We start from the raw sequence: 24,232 nt of genomic DNA, 5'->3' as shown, positions 1-24,232 counted from the left end.
AGGAGGGTACGTTCCTTCCTCTTTTTTGCCCTCGTCTTAACGTGCTGTCAAGTTCAATTCATGCCAAAACATTAGCCCAGCAAGAGGCTCTGGCATCATACCTCGCGACACCTTGGTAGTGATCATAATCCTTGAGAAAATAGGCGAATTCGCGTTTACCCGTTATGGGGTTATCTTCAAATACCGCATCCTCCATTTCACCTGGAATCAATTGCCTCTCTTAAAACAATAATGCGCCTTCTGAGCGTCTCTGCAACATGCGTCGCACACAACACCATGCGTCGACCATGGATCGTTGGAACGCCGCGAACGCTGTGCAGAGATTCAGATTCCCACGTGCGCCTGTAAACGCGACTGACGCGACGCTTAGCAGCAAAAGATAAAAAAAAAGTGAAAGTGCCATGACATTTTTTGGTTTTTACAACCACTTCCGGCGCATACTATTTGCACAAGCATAGCCTTCAAGATTAGTTTTGCTTACTCAGGAAGAGTTGTTTCTGGGACGTAAATTCGGACATCACTTAAACTCCAACTGTTGATTATTAAACCAACGCAGTTAAAGTTAATAATTGTGTTAATACTAACTATTAGGTACGGCTATCACGGTGATGTAAATGTCTTTCTGATAGGAGGCTATGCTAAAACCGCACAAACTTACATAAATAAAATTGAAACAACAGTAGTAAATAAAAAAACAAGTCTGCTAAGCGTGAATAATATGCAGTAAGTTTTATAAGCGATATCTTAATAAGTAATGCTAGCCCTCGATTATAATCTTTATTTCAATTTTAAATGACAGCTAGCGCCATCTACGACGCCACTGTAATTGTTGTAATGTGCGCGTTCCCGCGAATTATCTGTCGCGCCAACATAGGCTCTGTTGGGGGGATTTAGTTTGACGGTTTGACGAACGCCTTGGTTTGACTTCGACATGGACCCACAGAACGCCAATGGAGCGTTGATTTGAACATCAGTGTTCGATGTCACACGATTTCCCTGAGAATGGTACGCTGTGCATTGTGTCTTTACGTTTTTGCGTTTTCGCATTGGTGGCGTTAAGTTTTTACTGCGTGACCGTTGACATTGTCATTACGTTGATCTCTATTTTGGTATTGTATTGGCATAAAATACGTAATGTAAGCGAAGTTGTAAATGACGCAGAACGTTGCGCGATAATTTGTGGCCACATTTCTTTCTCTGTGCGCTTGCAAGAGTTAGCGTACGATTCAAAAGTACTTATGGTTCCAGAATTCTGTGTAGAAGGTCGCGAGTAAAGTTCTAAGTGATTTTTAAGACTTTCAGAAATGTGGCCAATTAGGCCATGAGGTAACTGCGCTACTGTGGTTGCATTTTGGATGCGAAGTGTTTGACATTCTGTTCAGACGATTGCAGCCAAGGGATTACATACGCAATAATTTCTTTGCTGCATCACGTCACGACTCTACCGGTGTGTCAGCTCCTCATTCTGTGCCTTTATTTTACTAAGATTATTATGGGAACTATCGCAACTTTTTTTTAGTCAAGCATTTGGTTCTGAACAGGCATGAGCCCGATACCCGAATTACTTATTTATTATGATAAGTGTTATCCAATTCCTAGTCGTACGTTTTCTTTTTTTAACGCTTGTAAACATGTAGTGATTCAAACATGTTAACGGCACAATGCGACCTTGGTGATGTTCCGTCTAGCCTCATTGCTTTATATTCTACTGTACTACATACCTAGCTCAAAAAAAAAATACGAAAAAAAAATTTTGCAGAGTGTGGTCTTGCTGCAGTTTGCCTAGCAATCGCCCATGTCCACTACTCTCATTTTCGTTTTGCACTAGATGGAACGCTTCGCGCAAGTTGCCCACATCAACAAGACCAACTTTATTCTTTAGCAACATTCTAGCAACTCTACTGATAGAAAGCGTCGTTGTACAAAATTACGGTGCCAGTTTTAGCTGTCTAGCCTAAGCTAACCGAGTTGAGCTTCTGGTGTACAACCATGAACTTTCTTTAGTTTGTAATACACATAGAATAAAGCGCAAGCACCTGTAAAATAATGCGATCTTAAACAATTTGTATGGTACACTTCAATACAGCAAATGTACGTACAGTAATCTTAGGTCGCATGGTAAGAATTCAGCCCTAAACCAAAGTTTCACTGCAAAACATCGCGACATACTGTTTTTTCACAACTTTATGTGCCAATTAAAAATTTTAATTCCTACTTAAAATGTGAACAGTATCCAAGTCATGGTCTTCTTGTTTCCACCAAAACCTCGTAAAACATTCTGAACAGTTGTCGATCCCTTTAAAGCAGTGCATCATTTTCAAGTTAACTGTCGCACTGCTGAAAAGTAAATATATTGCCGCAGAGAGCTCTCCACATGCCAGTTACGAGCACTCTCGTGAGGTACCCTTCCAAGCGTCTCATCACTAAAGCCCCTAGGCATTACTCATAGCATCGCCATTAGAAGAACACCAGCAACGCCTCATGCATGGCGATCCAGCGTGTGTCTCCCGTGCACGCACACACAGCAGCACCCGAGTCTCCCGTCCAATGAGAAGTAATGCGTGGCTCCTGGCCTTCGATGGCGCATGCAAGTGTGTTCGGCGTGGAGACGCGGCTGACAGTTGAATAGGCTCCTGTTAACTCTTCTTGTAGTAAATTGTGTGAATGCTTAGTATTGAGTTTCCGGGCACAAGTTTGCCCATAATAAACCACTTTGTTTAGTGTGCTTCATTGAAGGGTGCTACATTTCTTGTGGAGGTGCGGGATATGATCGGAAGTCCCCAGTCTGGTAAGAGAACGGAGCCATGACCCTCAGCGATTGGAACCCAGAGAACTGACTTCAGTACACTGGCGCACAAGCTGCCGCATCCGAAGAGACCCGCCCAAGTTCGGACCGCTTCCTGTTGCTGCAGCAGTGCAAGCAACAGTTACCAGTGACTGTGCAACCATGACCAGCCCAGTGGCATCGTCCCAACTCATCGTGTACTCACCACGCACGCCCGAGCCCTTCCACGGCAATATGTTGGAAGATGTGGAAGGCTGGTTAGAGCACTTCAAGCGAGTAGCAGATTTCAATGACTGGGACGAGGCACGGAAGCTTTGCAACATGTACTTTGCGTTGGAAGAGTCAGCGAGGACATGGTACGTGAATCATGAAGCGGCACTATCTTCATGGGAAGAATTTTGGCGACAGTTGCTTGCCACTTATACTAGCACTGATCGGCGAGAGAAGACAGAGCGCGCTCTACAAGCCAGAAACCAGCGCCCTAACGAGAGTGTCGGCATGTATATCGAGGACATGTCCAGTCTCTTCAAGCGTGCTTATCCAATCATGACCGAAGAGAAGAAATTACGCCATCTGATGCGTGGCGTTAAGCAGGAGCTGTTTGCAGGACTCGTCCGCAACCCACCACACGGTGTTGCCGAGTTTCAGACCGAAGTGACGACCATAGAGAAGGCACTGCAGCAGCGTGCCCATCACTACAATCGGGATGTCACCAACGCACCAGCCGATCTACTGTCGGCAGGTCCAGGCAGTAACACCAAAACGCTAAGAGAACTGGTGCAATCAATCGTAAAGGAGGAACTTTGAAAGCTGCAGCTACCGGAAGCCACGGCGCCAGTTTCAACTCTTGCCGCCGTCATTCGGGATGAAGTTTGCCATGCCATTCTGCAGGCAGGACGTGAGGAACCGCCTGTGCATCATGAACAACCACCACTGATGCGTCGCGTGCCGACGTACGCTCATGTGTTATGCCAGCCGACCGGGCATAACATTCCCGACCGGGCAGTGCTCCATTCGTGACCCCCAGCAGCCGCCAGCTGACTCTGCGCAGTGGACCCCTCCTAGCAGAGCTGAGGCCACGAAAAAGCGATGTGTGGCGTGCGCCCGACCGGACGCCACTCTGTTTCCACTGCGGAGGAGCTGGACACCTTTACAGAATGTGCCCATATCGCAGAGCAGGTCTTTGCGGCTTTACGATAAATGCACCTTATCCCCGTAATGGTGAAAGACCCATAGAAATTCAGGACTACTTGACCAGACAACAGGACCTGGCTGCTAGATACCAACACTAGTCATGTTCACCAGCGTCTACACGCTACCGATCACAGAGTCCACGGCCATCCTCGATTTCACCAAGGCGTCGTTCACTGAGCCCACATCAGGAAAACTGAAGCGAGAAACCTGTGGAGGTGTGGCCGTTGACGTTCGAAAAGCCAAGATCCTCTGCCAAGTTTACCAAGCAACCGCGACGAACAGAAACGGATGAATAAGATAAGTAAACAGAGAATTTCTGCAGACTTGCGCATTACCATAGGCGGTCATGAATTGAGTGCATTAGCTGACACAGGTGCTGATTATTCCGTTGTAAGATATGCACTCATCAAGGAATTAAAAAAAGTTTTGATGCCGTGGAGTGGACCCCAAATATGCATGGCTGGTGGGCACATCATTAATCCCCTGGGTAGATGTACAGCGAGAACTGGAATTCAAGGTTTTTCTTACATCACTGGTTTTTTTGTACTACCAGAATGTTCGAAGGATGTAATACTCGGAATGGACTTTCTTCTAGCAAATAATGGCGTAATCAACCTGCAGAACTCTAGAGTGTCATTTTCTACGAAGCAGTCTATAGACGTGCAAGTGTCAGAGAAGCCAAAACACATTGCCTTACTGTTTCCCGACGATCACATAACCGTGCCACCACGATGCAGCATGCTGTTTCGCACCAGAAACGAAACATTCGATGACTCGAAAGGTATAGCGGACGCCAACGTCGAGCTACTCTTGAAGAAAGTATTTGCGTAGCACGAGGTATTGTTCAGCTACGCGATGGGTGTGCTGATGTATTGCTGACGAACTTCGGAAGTGAATTTCAGCATGTCACAAAGAACACAGCCATCGCCTTTCTGCACAGCGTTACTGAAGTCACAAATGTATGTAGCTTAGCGTCAAGGCCCCCTGCTGTGCAAACTATGCATGACGTCGTGACATCAGTTGCTATCAACCCAAGTCTGTCGCCAGCCCAGAAAGAAGTGATGGAAGACCTTATAAATTACTTCGCAGAATGTTCCTCCACCTTGTCAAAGGTACGGCGCACACCGATTGTTAAACACCGTATAATAACATACGAAGCGACCAGGCCAGTATACCAACATCCATACCGAGTGTCACCGGTTGAACGAGAGGTCATAAAAAGTCAGGTGCAAGATATGCTTGAGGACGATGCTTTCATATATCAAACAGCCCATTGGCGTCGCCCGTAGTCCTTGTGAGAAAAAAAGACAATGCATTAAGATTCTGTATTGATTACCGAAAATTGAACAGTGTGACCAAGCGTAATGTGTGCCCCTGCCATGCATTGATGACACATTGGATTGGCTACGACACGCAGAATTTTTCTCTTCATTATATCTCAAGAGCGGGTATTGGCAAATTGAAGCAGATGAAAGAGACCATGAAAAAACTGCTTTCGTAACTCCAGACGGCCTGCATGAGTTCAAAGTGCTTCCATTCGGCCTCTGTTGTGTGCCGGCGACATTCCAGCGCATGATGGACAGTGTCCTCTCGGGTCTCAAATGGCAGTTGCTTAGTTTAGCCTAGACGATGTAGTGGTATTTTCTGCAACATTTGACTAACATTTACAGAGGCTGCGTTTAGTGCTCCAAGCCATCTGCTCGGCAGGCCTAACCATTAAACCGGAATAATGCCAGTTTGGATTCCATGAACTTGGTTTACTGGGTCACGTAATTAGCGCCCAAGGTATCGGTCCGGATCCCAACAAGACTGCTGCCGTTGCGTGATTTCCAAAGCCGACAAGCAAGAAGACAATACTACGATTTTTGGGACTGTGCACTTATTACAGGCGATTTGTAGAAAACTTCTCAAAAATTGCCGAACCTCTAACGAAACTTACTAAAGAAGACATACCCATCATGTGGCATACTGAACAAGAGGTTGCATTTAATGAATTAAAGGAATGATTGCAAGCTCCACCAATCCTTGCCCACTTCGACGACACAGCGGGCACAGAAGTCCACACAGATGCAAGCTATCTCAGTCTAGGCGCGATTCTAGTTCATTGGCAAAATGGGGAAGAGAAGTCATAGCGTATGCGAGCCCCACTCTCTCAAAAGCTGAAACAAATTAATCTGCGACAGAAAAGGAGTGTTTGGCTGTCACATGGGCCATCGGCAAGTTCTGACCACACCTCTATGGCAGGCCGTTCCGTGCAGTCAGCGATCACCATTCTCTTTGCTGGCTGGCAAACCTAAAGGACCCATCTGGACGACTTGCGAGGTGGAGCCTCAGGCTCCAAGAATACGACATTGCTGTTGTATACAGGTCTGGAAGAAATCATAATGCTGACTGCTTGTCCCGCTCACCAGTGGAGTCTACTCCTTCAGAAGACTTCCTGTTCCTCATGGCCATGACAGCTTCGGAAATCGCCGAGCGTCAACAGGGTCGACACAGAATTGCTCCCACTCATCAAGCACCTCGAAGGATATGACGTCCAAGTCCCATGTATGTTTTTGAGAGGTTTATTGTCATTTTACCTCCGAGATAATGCGCTCTACAAGAGAAACTTTGAACACAACCAAAAAAAATTATTTCTCGTCGTACCGTCAGCCATGCAACCGGAAATTTTGGAACCTTGCCATGATGAACCATTGTCAGGTCACCTAGGTGTCAGCCGGACGTTCGCCAGAATTCATCTCAGATACTTCTGGCCTAAATTGTTAGCATCGGTGCAGCATTACGTGAAGACATGTCGCGAATGTCAAAGGCGCAAAACACCACCCGTGAAACCGGCCGACCTTCTCCAAACGATAGACCTACCTTAGACTCCATTTCAACAAGTTGGAATGGATCTTCTTGGACCGTTCCCAACATCATCGTCAGGGAAGAGATGGATCGTAGTAGTGACGGACTATTTAACATGATATGCTGAAACTGGCTGCCTTGAGCAAGGAACGGCAGTTGAAGTGGCTTGTTCCTTCGTTTGTAACATAGCACTGCGACATGGTGCACCAATGGTCGTGATTACCGATCAAGGAGTGGCCTTCACAGCTAACTTGATGGAGTGTTTGATGAAGATGACTCACACCAGTCACAGGAAAAACACTGCATACCATCCCCAAACAAACGGCCTGACAGAACGTCTAAACCGAACCCTGGCCGATATGCTGTCCATGTATGTCGACCTCGAACATAAGACGTGCGACGCAATCTTGCCTTACGCCACTTTTGCCTCTAATACGGCTGTACAGGAGACAACTCAAGTCACTCTATTTCAACTGGTCTATGGCTGCACAGTAACAACCACACTGGATGCTATGTTGCTAGTAGATGACAACAACTCGTATGACGTCGACGACGTCCTACAATGAGCTGAAGAAGCCCGGCAGTTGGCACGGTTCCGCATATGCTAGCAACAATGTAGGGACGCAAGCTACTACAACCTGCGCCGCAGAGAAGTTCAGTACCACCCAGGCGCCAAAGTGTGGGTATGGACACCAGGGCGTCGTTGCGGACTATGTGAAAAACTCCTTCGCCGATACTTTGAACCTTACGAAGTTATTCGCCAAGTAGGTGACCTGAATTACGAAGTCATCCTTCATGAACAAGAGTGATCAAAGCGGCACAACCATGCGGACATACCCGTAGTCCGCATGAAACCTTACTACGACAGGCAATGAAAACACATCTATAGATCAATTTATTTCACACGCATCGGGACGATGTGTTTTCGGAAGGGGACTAATGCCACAGAGAACTCTCCACATGCCAGTTACAAGCACTCTCGTGAGGTACCCTTCCAAGCGCCTCGTCGCTAAAGCCCCTAGGCATTGCTCATAGCTTCATCATTAGAAGAGCGCCAGCAACGCCTCGCGCATGGCGATCCAGCGCGTGTCTCCCGTGCACGCGCACATGGCAGCGCCCAAGTCTCCTGTCCAATGAGAAGTCACGGTGTGGCTCCTGGCCTTCGCGGGCATGTGCAGTGTGTTCGGCATGGAGACGCGGTTGACTGTTGAATAGGCTCCTGTTAAATCTTGTAAATTGTGAGAATGCTTAGTATTGAGTTTCTAGACACAAGTTCGCCCATAATAAACAAGTTTGTTTAGTGTGTTTCATTGAAGAGTGCTTCAATATTGTCTTATTGTTCTTGAGTTTTCTCTAGAATAAGTGAGGTGCATTCATTTTTAAGTGCATTTATTTTTAAATAAATGGCCTTTTGGCCTTGTTTTGAAAGAATGAAAGGCAAGTCACAGTACAACTGCATGGTCACAAACAGAGAAGTGTGTTCTGGAGGTACCGGGCAATTGATGTCATTCATAGCAACAGCATATCAACCACTTAATAGCCATTAGCAATAGTTAAGATGACTACATTTGAAGCTAAATAAAGGAAACTTTATATTGAACATGTGAAATGCATTCCATTTCATTCCATCTGCCACACGCCTGTGAGACAGGAGCAGTTTCGGTTTCTTTTTTACCAAACTTTATTCTCTGGTTCTTTTATAACAATATGTGATGTACTTTTGCATTCTATAAATAAATACATAAAATAAGTATTTCAGCGGTAGGAAAGCGGTAGGATATGAGCTGCGAAAGGCATAAAGACAGAGCAAATACTCTCGCTTTTACGAATGATAGCTGGAAGTTATGTGCCAGTGAGGGCTTTTTTAGCCTTGCGTGTCATTTCCTTATGGTGAAGTTCGAGATGAAAAAGTTCACTTCGAACACTTGACATATTCCGGAGAGTTCACACGGCTGTGAACATTGCCAGCTCATTGGAGCAGCCATTGCAACTAGAAGATACCAACCGACTGTGTGAGGTACATCGTGACGGGCAACGACCACAATATCCGAGCGGCTGCCAGGAGACTACCATGGCTCCAGCGAGCCTGTTTCGTGTACACAGTGCAGCTGGCGATCAACAAGGTGAAAGCAATTGTAGGACACTAAAAGCATAGCCCTAGTGCATAGAAAAGAGTGAACGATCTGCGGAGGCAGCCGAACAAAGACGTGCTCCATGTTGTGCAGAATGTTAACACAAGATGCTCTGAAGGCTTCTTCAACTCATTCCATCACACTTAAGCTAACCACTTCAGACACAAGCATAGACGCCTTTAAACCTGTACAGTGGAGAGATGTGGTAGAGGTTGTAGAGGTATTGGAGCCCTTATTTCACTCAGTTGTGATCTTAGGGCTGAAAACTACCCTTCATTGTCATTTGAAATTCTAATTATTTTAGGAATGCTGCATTGCCTCAAAGGTTGCAAAGGCAAGTCGGGGTATGCTGACAATTTCGCAAAATTTATCCCTGGCCCTTTTCTGTTTCAAAGTGGAATTGTAGTCTTACACACGTTTTTGGCACCACACCGACGCCGAGCTACCAGTAGAGTTCCAACGCGGTACGTGGCACGAGCGTTTGCAACAGCGCGCGTCCAAGCGTTTTTCAATTCACCGGAGTGCGAATTTGGTGAAGTGGCCAGCCTGGCCTTGTTTCTTGATCCGTGCTTTAAGGCCACAGTTATCAGGCTTCTGGTCAGATGATCTGGCTGAAAGACGTGACAAGGGAGCTCTAGGCAGCTGATGTGGAACCCAGTGGGGGGTCTGCCGTGCCAGTGCTTCCTTCCAGTCTACTGGTAGCATCCAGTGTATGGAGCACTTTTGACGATCTAGTGATGACAGAAAAAGATACAGTTTGTATCTGCCCCTGAGAGGGAAGGTAAAAGACTTATGTGGAAAAGCCTCTTTTGGGCAGGGGCAAGAATTGTTGCGTGCGGTGGCAGTCCATTGGCCGCTTCAAGTACCCGCATTTAAGCACACTCGCCCAGAAGTACTTGGCCATCCTCGCCACCTCAATTGCAAGTAAAAGGGTCTTTTCTACTCGCGGAAACATTGTCACATCGCATAGAGAGAGCTTACTTTCTGAACATGTCGAGCAGTTAATTTTTCTGCGTGATAATTTGTAATGAGTACATTACCTGTAGTGAGTGTGTCCTTAACCTGCTGCAGCCTAGCAAAATGCAATTTCATTAATTTTTTAAAAGGGTAGTAAAAGCTGTTGTTACCTCTTGTTTTGCAACTTTTTAATACTACACACATATTGAATATTCAAAGACAGATTTTTTTGTTATTTGTGTTAGAAAATTTCAATATTCACACACCCCTAGCCACTGGGTAGAGACTAGCAGAACAAGAGGCAATAAGTGAAGAAGTCAGGTACAGAAAAGGAAAAAAGTCGGCATTAAAAGCAGCTGAATGTGGAGAAAGAAGTGGTGTGCACAGAATGGGACCAGGGGTGAAATCTTTTAAGGGTTAGGAAAGCAAATGGTTCACTTGGTTTCATGTGATTGTTCAGAATTGTACTTGCGTCACCGGCTGTCAGAGACCGCGGGGTGGCACTGCAAATTATGAATACATTAGGCATCTGTCAATCATTTTGAAAGCGAACCCATCGGCTAAGAGCAGAACCAACGAATAGGTAGTTTGCATTCGGTTGCTGTGGCTTGGCTGTTGGCTTGCGACCCTGGCTGTGTGTGCCCCAAAGACACATGGGCGTCGCATGCATGTGCGTTGGTTGCTTCAGAGGCTATCGCTTACCTTTCTCGTTTGCTTGGCGTTGCTCTTTCGGTATCGACGATGGCTGGAAGAGTGTTATGCGTTCGAAGAGATGACGAAAAATTATTTTCACCACCATTGTTGGCTTTCTAAGCAGACCTTTTGCATGCTACGCTACGAACTGGAGGAGAGTGGGTATATGCGTACCAGTGGCCCTTCCATTGAGAGGAAGGAATTGTGCACTGCGGTTGCTCACCACCTGCCTGCAGCTTCCAGAGGTCTGTTGAAAGTGAAGCAATAATTGGAATGGCCTAGATCTCTGTTGCCGACACTGTCCATGAAGCTGCTCTCGCAATTACTGTGTTGACTGGTAGAAGGGTTGGGTCAGTGCCAAGGAGGTGTTTGCATGGTGAGATCGAATTTGCCTTGCAATTGCTAGCGTCCATAGCTCCCAGATTGCCATTCAGCAGTCCAAAGTGTTGAATCCAGGCAGCTCCAGTGCTTGCATTGTTTGGCTGATAACACTACAGAGTCTGGGCGGGAAGAGTGTGAAAATCTCTTATTTGGCTGCCTAGTTCTCTTGTTCTGCTCTTGATCTCTTATTTCTGCTCTAGTTCGAGAGTGCCATGCTTTCGTTCTGAATGTCACTGTACAGCGCATGCCGTCAGCACCATGCTTTTCGATTTTACTTTGTGCAGGCAATGCAGAGCCCGCATATTGTAATGCTTGATTTCATATTTCATTGCTTCTATCATGCGACGTGACGCAAGGCAGATCACAGAGATAACGGCAGTGCGGAGGTGAGTCATGTTCAAGCCGATGACACTGGGCAAAAAAGGAAGGAAAGTTGAGATGGGCAGTTAGTAAATAAAGCTGGTCCTAAGAGCCAGTACACGGTTCTGCTGCACTCGGTACTTAGGCAGTGCTGGCAGTGCATGCCTGGTGCATGCATCATGCAATCTCCCGGTAGCAGATGACATGGCGCTGTGCTCAGCCAACTTGTTTACGCTTTCAATACCACCTGTCAGCCGAGAATAAAAGAAAATGACATTGACAAATTAAAGCACTGCGTGAACGCCCAGCACCACATGCTTATGCTTTAAAACTTGCCAGATAATAGTTAATTTATATTTTAGATTTATTCATCAAGCAGACACATTGTGCAGTTCTTTGAAAAGCACACAATATGATGACGCGCACTTCAGATGTGGTACCCGCTCGTGTATTGGCCGCGTCCTCCCCTTCTTCCACCTCGGGCTAGTGACACAAGCGGCGAAGTGAACCATTCGCTTTCCGAACTGTTGTAAGATTCCGCCCCAGAGGGTGCATTAAGCGAGGAGCGTTGAGCTATAGAAGAATGAAATTGCTGGTAACCGAAAATTAAAGAAGTGTGCTATACAAGTAAAAAAATTCCGGCAGATCCCACCTCACGATGGCTGTCAGTAGTAATGCATTAGCACTGAATAAATATACAGTAAAAGCTCATTCAAAACTCGTTAATCCAAATTTCGGATAATTCAATGTAGCCACTGGGGTCCATCCAACAATGTATTGAAAGCACTGTGTAATGCATCCCACTAACTCGCACTGAAATCCGCTCCGCCACTGATAATTTAAGCTCCGTGCCATTGTGGATGGGGAATGTGCTAGTGCACGGGAGCACCTGATCCATTCTGAAAAACCAGCTCAACCAGTGTGAACAATCTCACCATTCCTTGTATCGAAGTCTCTTACCGAAGTTTTTGGTCCAAGTTATAAGGCGTCGAGGATGGCTAGCGGTGACTTCCACTTGGAGCTCCGCGATCAGAAGCAATTTGAGAAACTGCCTAAACTAGTATCATTTGGAGAGACCCAAGTAGTAGTAACCCCGCACCGCACGATGAATACCACCCGCTGCGTTGTCTCGGACGATGATTTGCTGGAGCTCACTGAGGCTGAACTCTTGGAGGGCTTCAGTGAACAGAATTTTATAAATGTCAAAAGAATTAAGATGAGGCGAGATGGCAAAGAAATCCAAACCAAACACTTGATAATCACCTTTGGTTTGAGTGTCTTGCCCTAGTCAATCAAGGCAGGGTACATCAAGCTCCGTGTTAAGCCCTATGTGCTCAACCTCCTCAGATGTTTCAAATGCCAACGTTTCGACCACAGTTCGCAGAGCTGCCAAGGCCGACAAACCTGTGCAAAATGCAGTGCCCATGAACATACCTCTGAAGCTTGCGAGAACGCTCTCCACTGTGTAAACTGTGATGGGGAGCACGCCGCGTACTCGTGGTCGTGCCCATCCTGGAAAAAAGAAAAGGAAATTGTTACAATCAAAGTCAAGGAAAACATAAGTTTCAAGGAGGCACGCAGGCGGGTTTCATACCTGCCCAAGAACACCTTTGCCAATGTGACGCGTCAGGGGGCAGTGACACAACGGCTTCTGGCAGCTGTCCGACCCACAAACAGTGAGTCGGCAGTTACACCACCTGCCGCCGTGGTGGTTGCAGCTAGCGCTGCTCTGCCAACCCAGAAGGGGCCATCCACCTCCGGGCAGGTGGCCTCAAAGGTCTCGTCTACCGTGCCGAGGCCTTCACGTCAAACAAAGCGCTTGGAAGAGTGCGTGTCCAGCGCCTCGCAAAAGGCAATGGACACAACGACCAGCCAGACGGTGCCACCAGCGCCTAAGGAGCGGTGAGCCTCTCTCAACCGCTCCAAAAAAGACAAAACTCCCGTCATGGCACCTGCAAAGGGCCCGTGAACAAACATCACTCTCTTAAGCACACAGCACCAAGCATTTATTATTGCCGCCTGGTGTTTCGAGCCAGCGAACAGTTAGCATTGCGTGCCCAGCAAAATGGCGAAGAAGGCGACGAAGTCAAAGATCCCGCGCCAGCTGGAGAACTGTCGCTTAGTGTCTGGCATTTTTCGTGCCTGGCTGCTCGTACTGTTACTTACTCTTGCCTTAGCGCGTGACAAACTGCTGGAGGTGCTGGGTAATCTAATCTATGCACCAAACCCCTCCGAGCAGCAGGAGCTCCAGCCCCGTACCAGTGGTTACGCTTGTACACCACGCCAGCAGAAGGATCCGTGGAGAAGCCCCTGAGTTTGGACTCCTCCCAGAGAAAACGGCAGCTCCGACCACCCCAACTGTTATGGAAGGCACAGCGCCGATTCATTGTACGCTACTCAATCCGCGAACGCCGAATCCCTTCCACAGCGCCATATATGAGGATGTTGAAGATTGGCTGGTGCACTATGTGTTGCCGCGTTCAATAAGTGAGATGACGCAGAGAAACTGAAAAACGTATATTTCAGCCTTAACGATGGTGCACGTGTTTAGTATGAGAACCGTGCAGGTGCCCTAACTTCATGGGCAGAATTCAAATGCCGGATTTTTGAGACGTATGCAAGCCCTGATTGCCGAGAGCGAGCTTAGCGTGATCTCCAGTCCTGTATGCAAATGCCGAACGAAAGTGTCGCAATGTATGTTGAGGACATGACGCGTCTCTTTCGACGAGCCGACCCCAGCATGTCGGATAAAAAGGTGCGGTACCTGATGCGCGGAGTGAAAGAGCAGCTGTTCGGCAGTTTCTTGCGCAGTCCTCCCAAGATTGTCAGAATTTCTTTCCGAGGCCGTCGCCATGGAACAGGCGCTTCAGCAGCGGGGCACCATCATACGAACGCCAAGTGAACGCTGCCTCACCTACGGACTTCTTCGGAACTCTCAGGGCCACATTGATTTCTTTCGAGAGCTCATTCGTTCCGTAATCTGCAAAGAACTCCAGAAACTGTTGGTACCCTCACAGCTGACGCTCAACTCCTTGTCCAGTGTTCTCTGTGACGAAATCCAGCGAGCACTAAGAGAACCACCCTTCAACACAGAAGTGTGACCGCTAAGAACTGACAGCTCCCGTATGTCGTATTCGCAAGCTTTGAGACAACCTGCCCCACCTTCCTCCCCGCTTCGCACCGCGTGCCCAGCAATGCGACAGCCCGTCCAAGTGGCCTCGTATTACCAGGACCACCGACAGGCCCCAAGGAAATCAGACGTGTGGCGGGCACCTGATTGCCGTCCCCTTTGTTTTCACTGTGGCGAAGCTGGACACGTCTACTGATGACAGTGCTCCTATCGAGAGCTTGGACTACACGGATTTTCAGCAAACTCGCCGCGACCTAGGTTTGGCCAGCGTCCTCCTGAAATTGAACAATACGTTGCCCAGCAGTGCAGATCCCCATCAGCTCTACACCAGTCACGCTCCCCTTCGCCGCGGCAGTTTTCTCCGACTCGCCGTATGTATTTGAACGTGGTGCGGGGTCGGTCGCCCAGCCCGCGCCGGGAAAACTAACCACAGCGGCCTTCGGGGGCGAGGCCGCTCAGTCTGGACATGCTCAAGGACCCCTACTGACACATACGCAGACCGACGATACATCAACGACGGCAGTACCTGCTGATTACAGAAGAATTTTTTTGGACATTCCTGTACTGCTCGACGGTCGTGAATTGACTGCTGTAGTGGACACTGGAGTGGATTTTTCTATAATCAGCGAAAAACTGGCCACCCTTCTGAAAAAAGTGACGACGCCTTGGAACCAAACGCCAGTTCGTACAGCTGGCGGGCACATCGTCACACCACTCGGCATGTGCACGGCACGAATACAGATTCGGGGCTCTATGTTTGTTGCCAGCTTGAGCATTCTCCCTCAGTGCTCTCGAGACCTAATCTTCGGCATGGACTTTTTCAGGGAGCAGGGAGCTATCATCGACATTCGACAACGCCTCGTCACTTTCTCGACAAAGAGCGCCGCAGCGACGACCAACACCATCCACCCTCGAGCATCTCTTCGTGGCATCGACGACGCTGTCATGTTACCACCACGTGCAAGTGTCGTGGTTCAGGTGGCATGTGACAGACTCTTACACGGTGAAGCGGTCGCAGAAAGCAATCGCTCTCTCCTGCTTTCTCAAGGTGTTTGCATAGCCAGAAGCCTTATTGATCTCCATGATGGCCACTGTGAAGTTCTTGTCACGAACTTCAGCTACGAACACTGGCACCTTTTCCCCGGTACTGTCATTGCCTATGCCGACCCGATCGCCGATGTCACTGAGTGTTTTGTTTCCGAGGCAATCGACACTGCTGAAGCGCTTGTACGCATCGTCGGCATTAGTCCACCGCTTCCTGAAGAGAACAAACAACCCCTACGTGAGCTGTTGCTCGAGTTCCACTCTTGCTTTGCACAGTCGAAGATACATTAAACGTCGATTACAAAACACTGTATCATCACCTATGACGACGTGCCCCCCATACGGCAACAGCCTTATCGTGTTTCCCCGACCGAACGAAGTGCGATTCGAACGCAGGTGAAGGAAATGCTTCATGACGGCGTAATACAGCCTTCATGCAGTCCCTGGTCATTGCCAGTCGTTCTTGTTAAAAAGAAAGATGGCACGCTTCGGTTTTGTGTTGACTACCGGAAGCTAAACACTGTTGCAAAGAAAGACGTGTACCCATCACCGCGTGTTGACGATTCTCTGGATAGGCTGAGGTGCACGAAGTATTTCTCCTCTATCGATCTGAAAAGTGGCTACTGGCAAGTTGAAGTAGATGAGCGGGACGGCGAGAAAACTGTGTTTGTGACTCCGGATGGCCTTTACGAATTTAGAGTACTCCCTTGCGGCCTCTGTACCGTGCCAGCCACATTCCAGCAAATGATGGATACAGTCCTCGCTGACCTCAAATGGAAAAGCTGCCTCGTCTATCTCGATGATGTCTTTATCTTTTCGGAAGCTTTTGACGAGCACCTTCGACACCTTCGGAATGTACTCGAAGCGATTCGATCAGCTGACCTTACACTCAAGCCTGAAAAATGCCATTTCGGTTACGAGGAACTGAAGTTCCTTGGTCCCGTCGTGAGCGCGGCAGGTGTTTGGCTTGATCCCGAGAAGGCTGCTGCCGTAGCTGCTTTTCCCACTCAAACCGACAAGAAAAGTGTCTGACGGTTATTGGGCTTGTGTGCATATTATCGACGCTTCATTGAAAATTCTTCGAAGATTGCAGAGCCGCTATTTCGCTTTACACGTGACGCCGTGCCATTCCTCTGGACAGATGAAGAACAGACTGCCTTTGCGGAGCTACAACGTCGATTGTCTTCTCCTCCGTGCTCGGTCATTTTGATGAGAATGCTGACACAGAAGTGTGCACTGACGCCAGCAATATTGGTCTCAGAGCTATCCTGGTGCAACGGCAAGACGGGACTGAACGAGTTATCGCCTACGCGAGCCGCACTCTGTCACATGCAGAGTCCAATTATTCCACCACAGAGAAGGAGTGCCTCGCGGTTATTTGGGCTACTACAAAGTTTAGGCCGTATCTCTACGGGCAGCCATTTAAAGTTGTGACCGATCATCACGCTTTGTGCTGGTTGACCAACCTCCAAGACCCTTCTGGACGATTGGCACGTTGGAGTCTGCAACTCCTGGAATTTAACATCACCATCATATACAAGTCAAGCAGGAAACATGAAGATGCTGACAGGCTATCAAGAGCACCTGTTAAATCTCAGAATCCTGATGAGGAAGATGATAGCGCCTTCCCGGGAGCCCTCAGCAGGCCGGACCTGCTTGCTAAACAACGATCGGACACTGAGTTAAGGCCCATCATCGATCGCTTAGAAGGCGGCATGGCGTCCATTCCTCTCCCACTTTCGCGACGGTTGTCATTTTGCCTACGCGAGGCATCTTATACAAAAGAAACACAGGTGCCGACGACAAACCACATCATCTAGTAGTGCCTCAAGCCCTTCGTGACGACATCCTATTAGCCTGCCACAACGGGCCGACATCGGGTCACTTGGGCTACTCAAGGACTCTGGACAGGGTATGGTAACTTTACTACTGGCCTAGACTGACTGCTTGCGTCAAGCGCTACGTGAAAGGATGCCATGAATGCCAGCGCCGAAAGTCACCACCCTTCAAGCCTGCAGGCCTTCTACAACCCATCGACCCTCCGCATACGCCAGTTGATCAAGTTGGGATGGACCTTCTTGGACCATTTCCCTTGTCTTCCTCCGGCAATAAGTGGATAATTGTTGCAACTGATTACTTGACGCGTTACGCTGAGACGAAGTGACTACCACGCGGGACAGCATCTGAAGCTGCCCAGTTTTTTATGCATCGCATTGTGCTTCAGCATGGCGCACCATCATTCATCATCACTGACCGAGGGACAGCATTTACGGCGACGCTTCCGGACGACATCTTCAAGCTGAGTTACACGAGTCATCGAAAGACCACTGCATACCAACCTCGGACTAATGGCTTGACAGAAAGACTAAACGAAACACTGGCAGACATGCTTTTTATGTACGTGGATGTGCAGCACAACACGTGGGATGAAATCCTGCCATATGTATGTTTGCATACAGCACTGCTACGCAGGAAACTACACGATTCGCGCCGTTTCGCCTTGTTTATGGTCGAGATGTTCAAACTATGCTAGACGCCATGATTCCGTATGGAGACATCGATCGGCTCGACCAGTTAGCTCCTGAAATCGAGGAGTACATTAAGCGTGCCGAGGAAGCATGTCAACTGGCCCGTGTCCACATAAGACAGCAGCAGTGTACAGATGCAATAAGGTACAATCTTCACCATCGACAAGTTACCTATCAGCCTGGTGACCAAGTTTGGGTTTGGACCCCCATTAGATGGCGAGGCCTCAGCGAGAAACTCCTGAGCAAGTACTTCGGACCACACACGGTACTAAGGCGTGTAAGCGACGTGAACTATGAAGTGATTCCAGACGGAGATCTACCACCGCCGAAGTGCCGTTTACCACGCGCAGAAACTGTACATGTCGTCCGCCTCAAGCCATATTTTACACGGTGATATTAAGTGTACTGGTGAAACAAACTTTTGTTTTTTGCTGTCGTCGCGTCGGCCTCCAAGGAACTGCCAAGCGTTTTTTTTTTTCTTTTTTGTTCCCGACGATGGAACCCATTTTTTGCCTCTTGTGCATGCCCGTATGTGTGCCAGCGCGTCCCCCCCCCCCTTTTTTTTTTGTCTTACCTAATTTGTGTACTTTCCGTGTACGTCTTGTGTTTGAGCATCGAGTCGATGCTTCATTGGGAGGGTGAATAATGTCACCTGGTGTTTCGAGCCAGCGAACAGTCAGCACTGCGTGCCCAGCAAAACGGCGAAGAAGACGACGAAGTCAAAGATCCCGTGCCAGCTGGAGAACCGTCGCTTAGTGTCTGGCATTTTTCGTGCCTGGCTGCTCGTACTGTTACTTACTCTTGCCTTAGCGCGTGACATTATAATGGAGACACAAATACTACAGTGGAATGTATGAGGACTTATACATAACCTCGACGACATTAAAGAACTACTACACAAACACAATCCCAAGTTGCTGTGTGTTCAAGAGACGTATCTAAAATGCACACAAACAAATTTTCTTTGCCAGTACACCATCTTCCGCAAGGGCCATGATGAGGCTAATACCTCGTCCGGCGGCGTAGCAATCCTTGCAGACAAGTTCGTAGCTTGCCGCCAGGTAGCACTACAGACACACCTCGAGGCAGTGTCAATTAGAGGGATTATTTTCAATAAGTTGCTAACTGTCTGTTCCATATATATACCTCCGAGCTATCACCTCCAAAAAACCAATTTCTATAACCTCATAAATCAGCTGCCGGAACCCTACATACTTGTGGGTAATTTTAACGCCCACAACACGTTGTGGGGAGACGCGCGTTGCGATGCAAGAGGGCGACTCATTGAAAATTTCATCCTTACATCTGGTGCCTGCCTGTTTAATAAGAAGGAGCCAACATACTACAGCATCCAACACAATTCTTACTCATCCATAGACCTACCCATAGGCTCTGCTTCTCTTCTGCCTCATCTGGAATGGAATGTGATCAATAATCCTTTTGGAAGTGACCACTTCCCTATAACAATAAACTTAATAACGCAGCATGACAACTTCCCCGTCTTCCCATTTGGAAATTAGCATCAGCTGACTGGGAGCATTTTAAAGAATCAACTCATTTATCACCCAATTTTATAAACAATTTTAGTATAGGTGATGCTGTCGCATATTTTACCGCTTTTATTATTGATGTTGCTGAAAAGTTTATTCCGCAAACAAATGGTGGCTCACATAAAAGACGTGTTCCCTGGTGGAATGAAAACTGTAGAGATGCGCGAAAGAGGCAGAATAAAGCATGGGGCATATTGCGCAGATTGCCGAATACAGAAAATCTTATTGAATTTAAACACATAAAATCGCAGGGAAGGCGGATACGACGTCAGGCGACGAGAGAAAGCTGGGCGAGGTTCCTTTCAGGTATAACTTCGTACACACAGGAGGCGAAAGTTCGGAATGGCGTAAGGAAGGTAAAAGGGCAGCAAATAAATCCATTGCCTCTGGTGAATGATCAAGGGAATACTCTAGAAGAACAGGCAGACACCCTAGGGGAACACTTTGAGCATGTGTCAAGCTCAATCCACTACTCAAAATCCTTCATCAAGTACAGACAAATAGAAGAACGTGAGGCATTTGAGCGGAAATCCCCACAAAACACACCATACAAACGTCCTTTCTGCATTGCTGAGCTGAGAGCTGCCTTGGTCGTATGCAACACCTCTGCACCGGGACCCGATAGAATAATGTACGACATGTTTAAGAACGCACACACTGACACACAACTGTCACTACTTGCACTTTTTAACACTATTTGGGCTGCTGGATATCTAAATGCGCACGAGATTGTCGGTCCACAACCGACCATCTCATGCGCATTGAGGGGAATATTCGTGACGCGTTCGTACACAAACAGTTTTTCTTATCGGTATTCCTTGATATGGAGAAGGCGTACGACACAACGTGGCGGTACGGGATCTTGCGAGACTTGTCGGGAATGGACATCCGTGGCAATATGCTAAACATGATAGAAAGTTATCCGTCCAATCGTACCTTCCTCGTGAAAGTCGGAAATGTACTCTCGTCCATTTATACAGGAAACTAGTGTACCCCAGGGAGGTGTGCTCAGCTGCACACTCCTTATAGTTAAGATAAACACTCCGTGCTTCATTACCACCAGCTATATTTTATTCCATCTACGTAGATGACATACAAATAGGTTTTAAGTCCTGTAACTTTGCAGTGTGCGAAAGACAAGTACAGCAGGGATTGAACAAGATATCTAAGTGGGCAGACGAAAATGGGTTTAAAATCAACCCCCACAAAAGTTTGTGTTCTCTTTACAAGAGAGGCCTGGTTCCAGACCCATGCATGGAACTGTGTGGACAAGAAATACCTGTCAACAAGGAACACAAATTTCTAGGTATAATATTTGACTCTAAGCTTACTTTTATCCCACACATAAAATATCTCAAAGCTAAATGTCTAAAAACAATGAATTTACTCAATATACTATCACACACAACATGGGGTAGCAACAGGAAGTGTATAATGAATATTTATAAGAGCCTCATTCAATCACAGTTAGACTATGGCGCCATAGTATACAACTCTGCTGCCTCGAGTGCACTAAAGCTGCTGGATCCCGTCCACCACCTGTGTATCCGTCTGGCCACAGGCGCATTCAGAACTAGCCCCATTGAAAGCTTATATGTAGAATCGAGTGAGTGGTCACTCAATCTGCAGAGATCTTGCACCAGCTTTACATATTTCCTTAAAGTGCACTCTAATCCTGAACATCCGTGTTGTGAAACTATTAACGATTCGACATGTACTGCACTTTTCCGTAATCGACCCTCCGTGAGACAGCCATTCTCACTCCGTGTGAGGGAGCTTAGCGTGGAAATGGATGTCCCACTCTTCGAACACCGCTTAATGCCTCCAGCGAAGCAGCTAGCGTCTTAGGAGTGGCAGGTCATTGAATGCGATATATCTTTTGTAAGACTTAGAAAATACGCACCAGAGCTCGAAATACGAATGCATTGCCATGAACTCCAACTTCAGTACTATTGTTCGGAATTCTACACCGATACGTCAAAACCGCATGTTGGTGTGTCTTACGCGGCTGTTGGGCCCTCTTTCTCTGAAGCAGGTCACTGAACCCCCATACAAGCATCTTTACTGCAGAAGCCTATGCAGTACTGTCTTCGGTACAACACATGAAGAAATTAAAACTAGAGAAAGCAATAATATTCACGGACTCGTTAAGTGTTGTAAAAGCACTAATGTCCTTAAGAAAACACACAAATAATATTTTCCTTGAGCTTTACTCTCTCGTGTGCAATATTTATTCGTCTCGTAGACATGTGACAGTATGCTGGGTCCCTGGTCATAGATGCATCGTAGGTAATGTGCTGGCCGACCAAATGGCCACATCAATTACACCTCCCCCCCAAGCTGGTAATTCCACCACTGCTATTCCTGCCACAGACCTCAAGCCTTTTTTGTGAACGAAACTGCGAAGCTACTGGCAACGCATGTGGGACAATGAAACAAATAATAAGCTGCATTTGATTAAGCCAAGGATAGGTTTCTGGCCCCCCCGTTACAAAAACAAGACAGACTGATGTCTTATTCTGTAGACTCGGAATAGGACACACATATGGTACTCACAATTTTCTGCTTACTGGCAACGAACCTCCTGCCTGTGGTAGATGTGGTGAAAGGCCCACCGTCCTCCACGTCCTCGTGGAGTGTCGGGAAGCCAAAAGAGAAAGAAGGAAACATTTTCCTCTAGAATACCGGTATTGTCTCCCTCTCCATCCCGGTATGTTTCTTGGTAAGGAACCCCTTTTTCCTACCAAAGCTGTCCTAGGTTTCTTGAATGATGTGATTTTACATGTTAATAGCCCAATAGTATCGTTGTGCATCCTCTCTCTAGAGGATACTGCTGTGATAGTAGTCCTTGTACAGCACACACCTTCAGGTCCTTGCGCTTCAAGGACTCTGTTAGAGCAGTAGTGCTTTTTCAAATTTTTATCCAAATGACCAATTTTAGCGCATTGTAATTCTTTTACAATGCATCTTTCGCATCCTTGGCACGCTTCATAATCATTGTCATAGATGTATTACATGTAGCTCCTACAAACTTTACAGTGACAGTCTTTTAGGCCCATTTACAGCCCTGTTACATTCATTGCTTGTAATTTATCGCTTCACTTTGATTTAATTACCATTGGCTTGGCGCTCTGGCCAAACCTGGCCCTTGCGCCATAAAACACCACACATCATCAGCTGTACATGTTCTTGTCTAGCATTTCACGTCCATCCATCAACACAGAGGTGGACATGCTTGAACTGATACTCTGTGTGGAGGCCAGGCAGGACCTGGTCCTTGTAGCATCTCTTTGCTAATGGCTGGTTCACTATGGTCTCGCTATGCAAGTGTTGGTAGTGACAAATGCTGCAGCTTGACAGCCTTGCTGTCGTTGCCGATGTGTTTCATGCATCGTGTCACCGATCCCTGGTTCTCATCCACTAGCTTCAGAGCACTAGGCACAGAGTTCTTTGAGTGTCTTAGGTTTCGGAAACTCTGTCACAGCGCTAAGTTTTGATGGGTCGGGACAAATGCCGTCATGTGATACGACGTGACCTAGAATCATGAGCTTGCGCACGGTGAACTGGCACTTTTTCAGGTTCAGTTGCAGGCCTGCATTGGTCAAGCACGTCAACACTTGCCTAAGGCGAAGAAGATACGTGCTGAAATCAGGGGCGAACACAACGATGTCGTCGAGGTAGCGCAAACACGTGCTCCATTTTAGACCGCGCAAGATATTGTCCATCATTCGTTCAAACGTAGCAGGCGCATTGCATAGGCCAAATGGCATCACATTAAATTCGTATAAACCATCCGGAGTAATGAATGCAGTTTTAGGGCGATCAACTGCTGACATCGGGACCTGCCAGTAGCCCGAACGTAAATCCAACGAAGAAAAATATTCAGCGCCTTGCAAGCTGTCCAGAGCGTCGTCAATGCGCGGTAGAGGGTAGACGTCTTTGCGCGTTATCTTATTAAGACGGCGATAATCGACGCAGAACCGAATGGAACCATCTTTTTTTGTGACGAGAACCACTGGTGATGCCCACGGACTATTGGAAGGTCGAATGACGCCGCGCTGAAGCATGTCGTCCACGTGCTCACTGATCACCTGACGTTCCTTGGCGGATACGCGGTACGGGCGCTGCCGCAATGGCGCGTTGGAGCCAGTGTAGATGTGGTGGCTTACGGTTGACGTGCGACCCAGAATAGGCTGAGCGACATCAAAAGAAGAACGGAACTGGGCAAGCAGGTGAAGAAGCTGGGAGCGCTGCTCGGAAGTAAGGTCATCGGCAATGAAAGGTGTGAATAAGTCAGGTGATGGCGGAGCAGAAGTGGAAAGTGCACAGAAGTCGCTGAGCTCTGTATATGAAGCATCCGGTACGTCGGTTATAAACATGTCATCAAGAGGCTGAACTTGGCCAAGTGCTTCACCACAAAGAGCCGTCAGGGCTCTAGGAAGAGGATTGCAGACAACGATGGCGATGAGACCGGCTGAAATGTCAAGCATGGCGAAAGGGAGGGGAACATCTTTGCGGGTTATGAAGAGTTCCGAAGGAGTGACGAGGACAGTGCCTTCAGAGACAGCACCACAGAAGACGGGAACAACGGCTGACAAGTATGGCGGTATGGCGATGTCTTCCCGAAGGAC

At 47.5% G+C, this 24,232-nt stretch overlaps 2 protein-coding genes across 7 annotated transcripts in view; one reads left to right on the top strand and one right to left on the bottom strand.

Moving 5' to 3' along the window:
• LOC142588953 (protein arginine N-methyltransferase 7-like) overlaps positions 1–4,792 on the bottom strand; it is a 106,915-nt gene extending 102,123 nt beyond the window's left edge. The window contains exon 1 of one of the 3 annotated variants that reach the window (XM_075700760.1): positions 4,677–4,792. Coding sequence is in view for 1 of the 3 variants with exons in the window: in XM_075700758.1 (XP_075556873.1) it covers positions 102–196 (95 nt within the window). In the remaining 2 variants the exon portion in view is untranslated. Of the gene's footprint in view, positions 1–101; positions 347–4,676 lie in introns of those variants that run through there. The other 2 variants (XM_075700758.1, XM_075700765.1) reach the window with 2 other exon arrangements.
• Positions 833–24,232, top strand: part of mus101 (mutagen-sensitive 101) — a 67,193-nt gene continuing 43,793 nt past the window's right edge. For 3 of the 4 annotated variants that reach the window (XM_075700754.1, XM_075700751.1, XM_075700747.1), the window contains exon 1: positions 833–1,005. In XM_075700754.1, coding sequence (XP_075556869.1) covers positions 981–1,005 — 25 coding nt within the window. In that variant the 5' untranslated portion in view covers positions 833–980. The remainder of the gene's footprint in view (positions 1,006–24,232) is intronic. The other variant, XM_075700742.1, reaches the window with a different exon arrangement.

Source organism: Dermacentor variabilis, chromosome 1 (genome assembly GCF_050947875.1).
Source record: "Dermacentor variabilis isolate Ectoservices chromosome 1, ASM5094787v1, whole genome shotgun sequence".
Classification (NCBI taxonomy): Eukaryota; Metazoa; Arthropoda; class Arachnida; order Ixodida; family Ixodidae; genus Dermacentor; species Dermacentor variabilis.
Note: the sequence above shows the minus strand (reverse complement) of the source record. Positions and strands in the feature narration are given on the sequence as shown.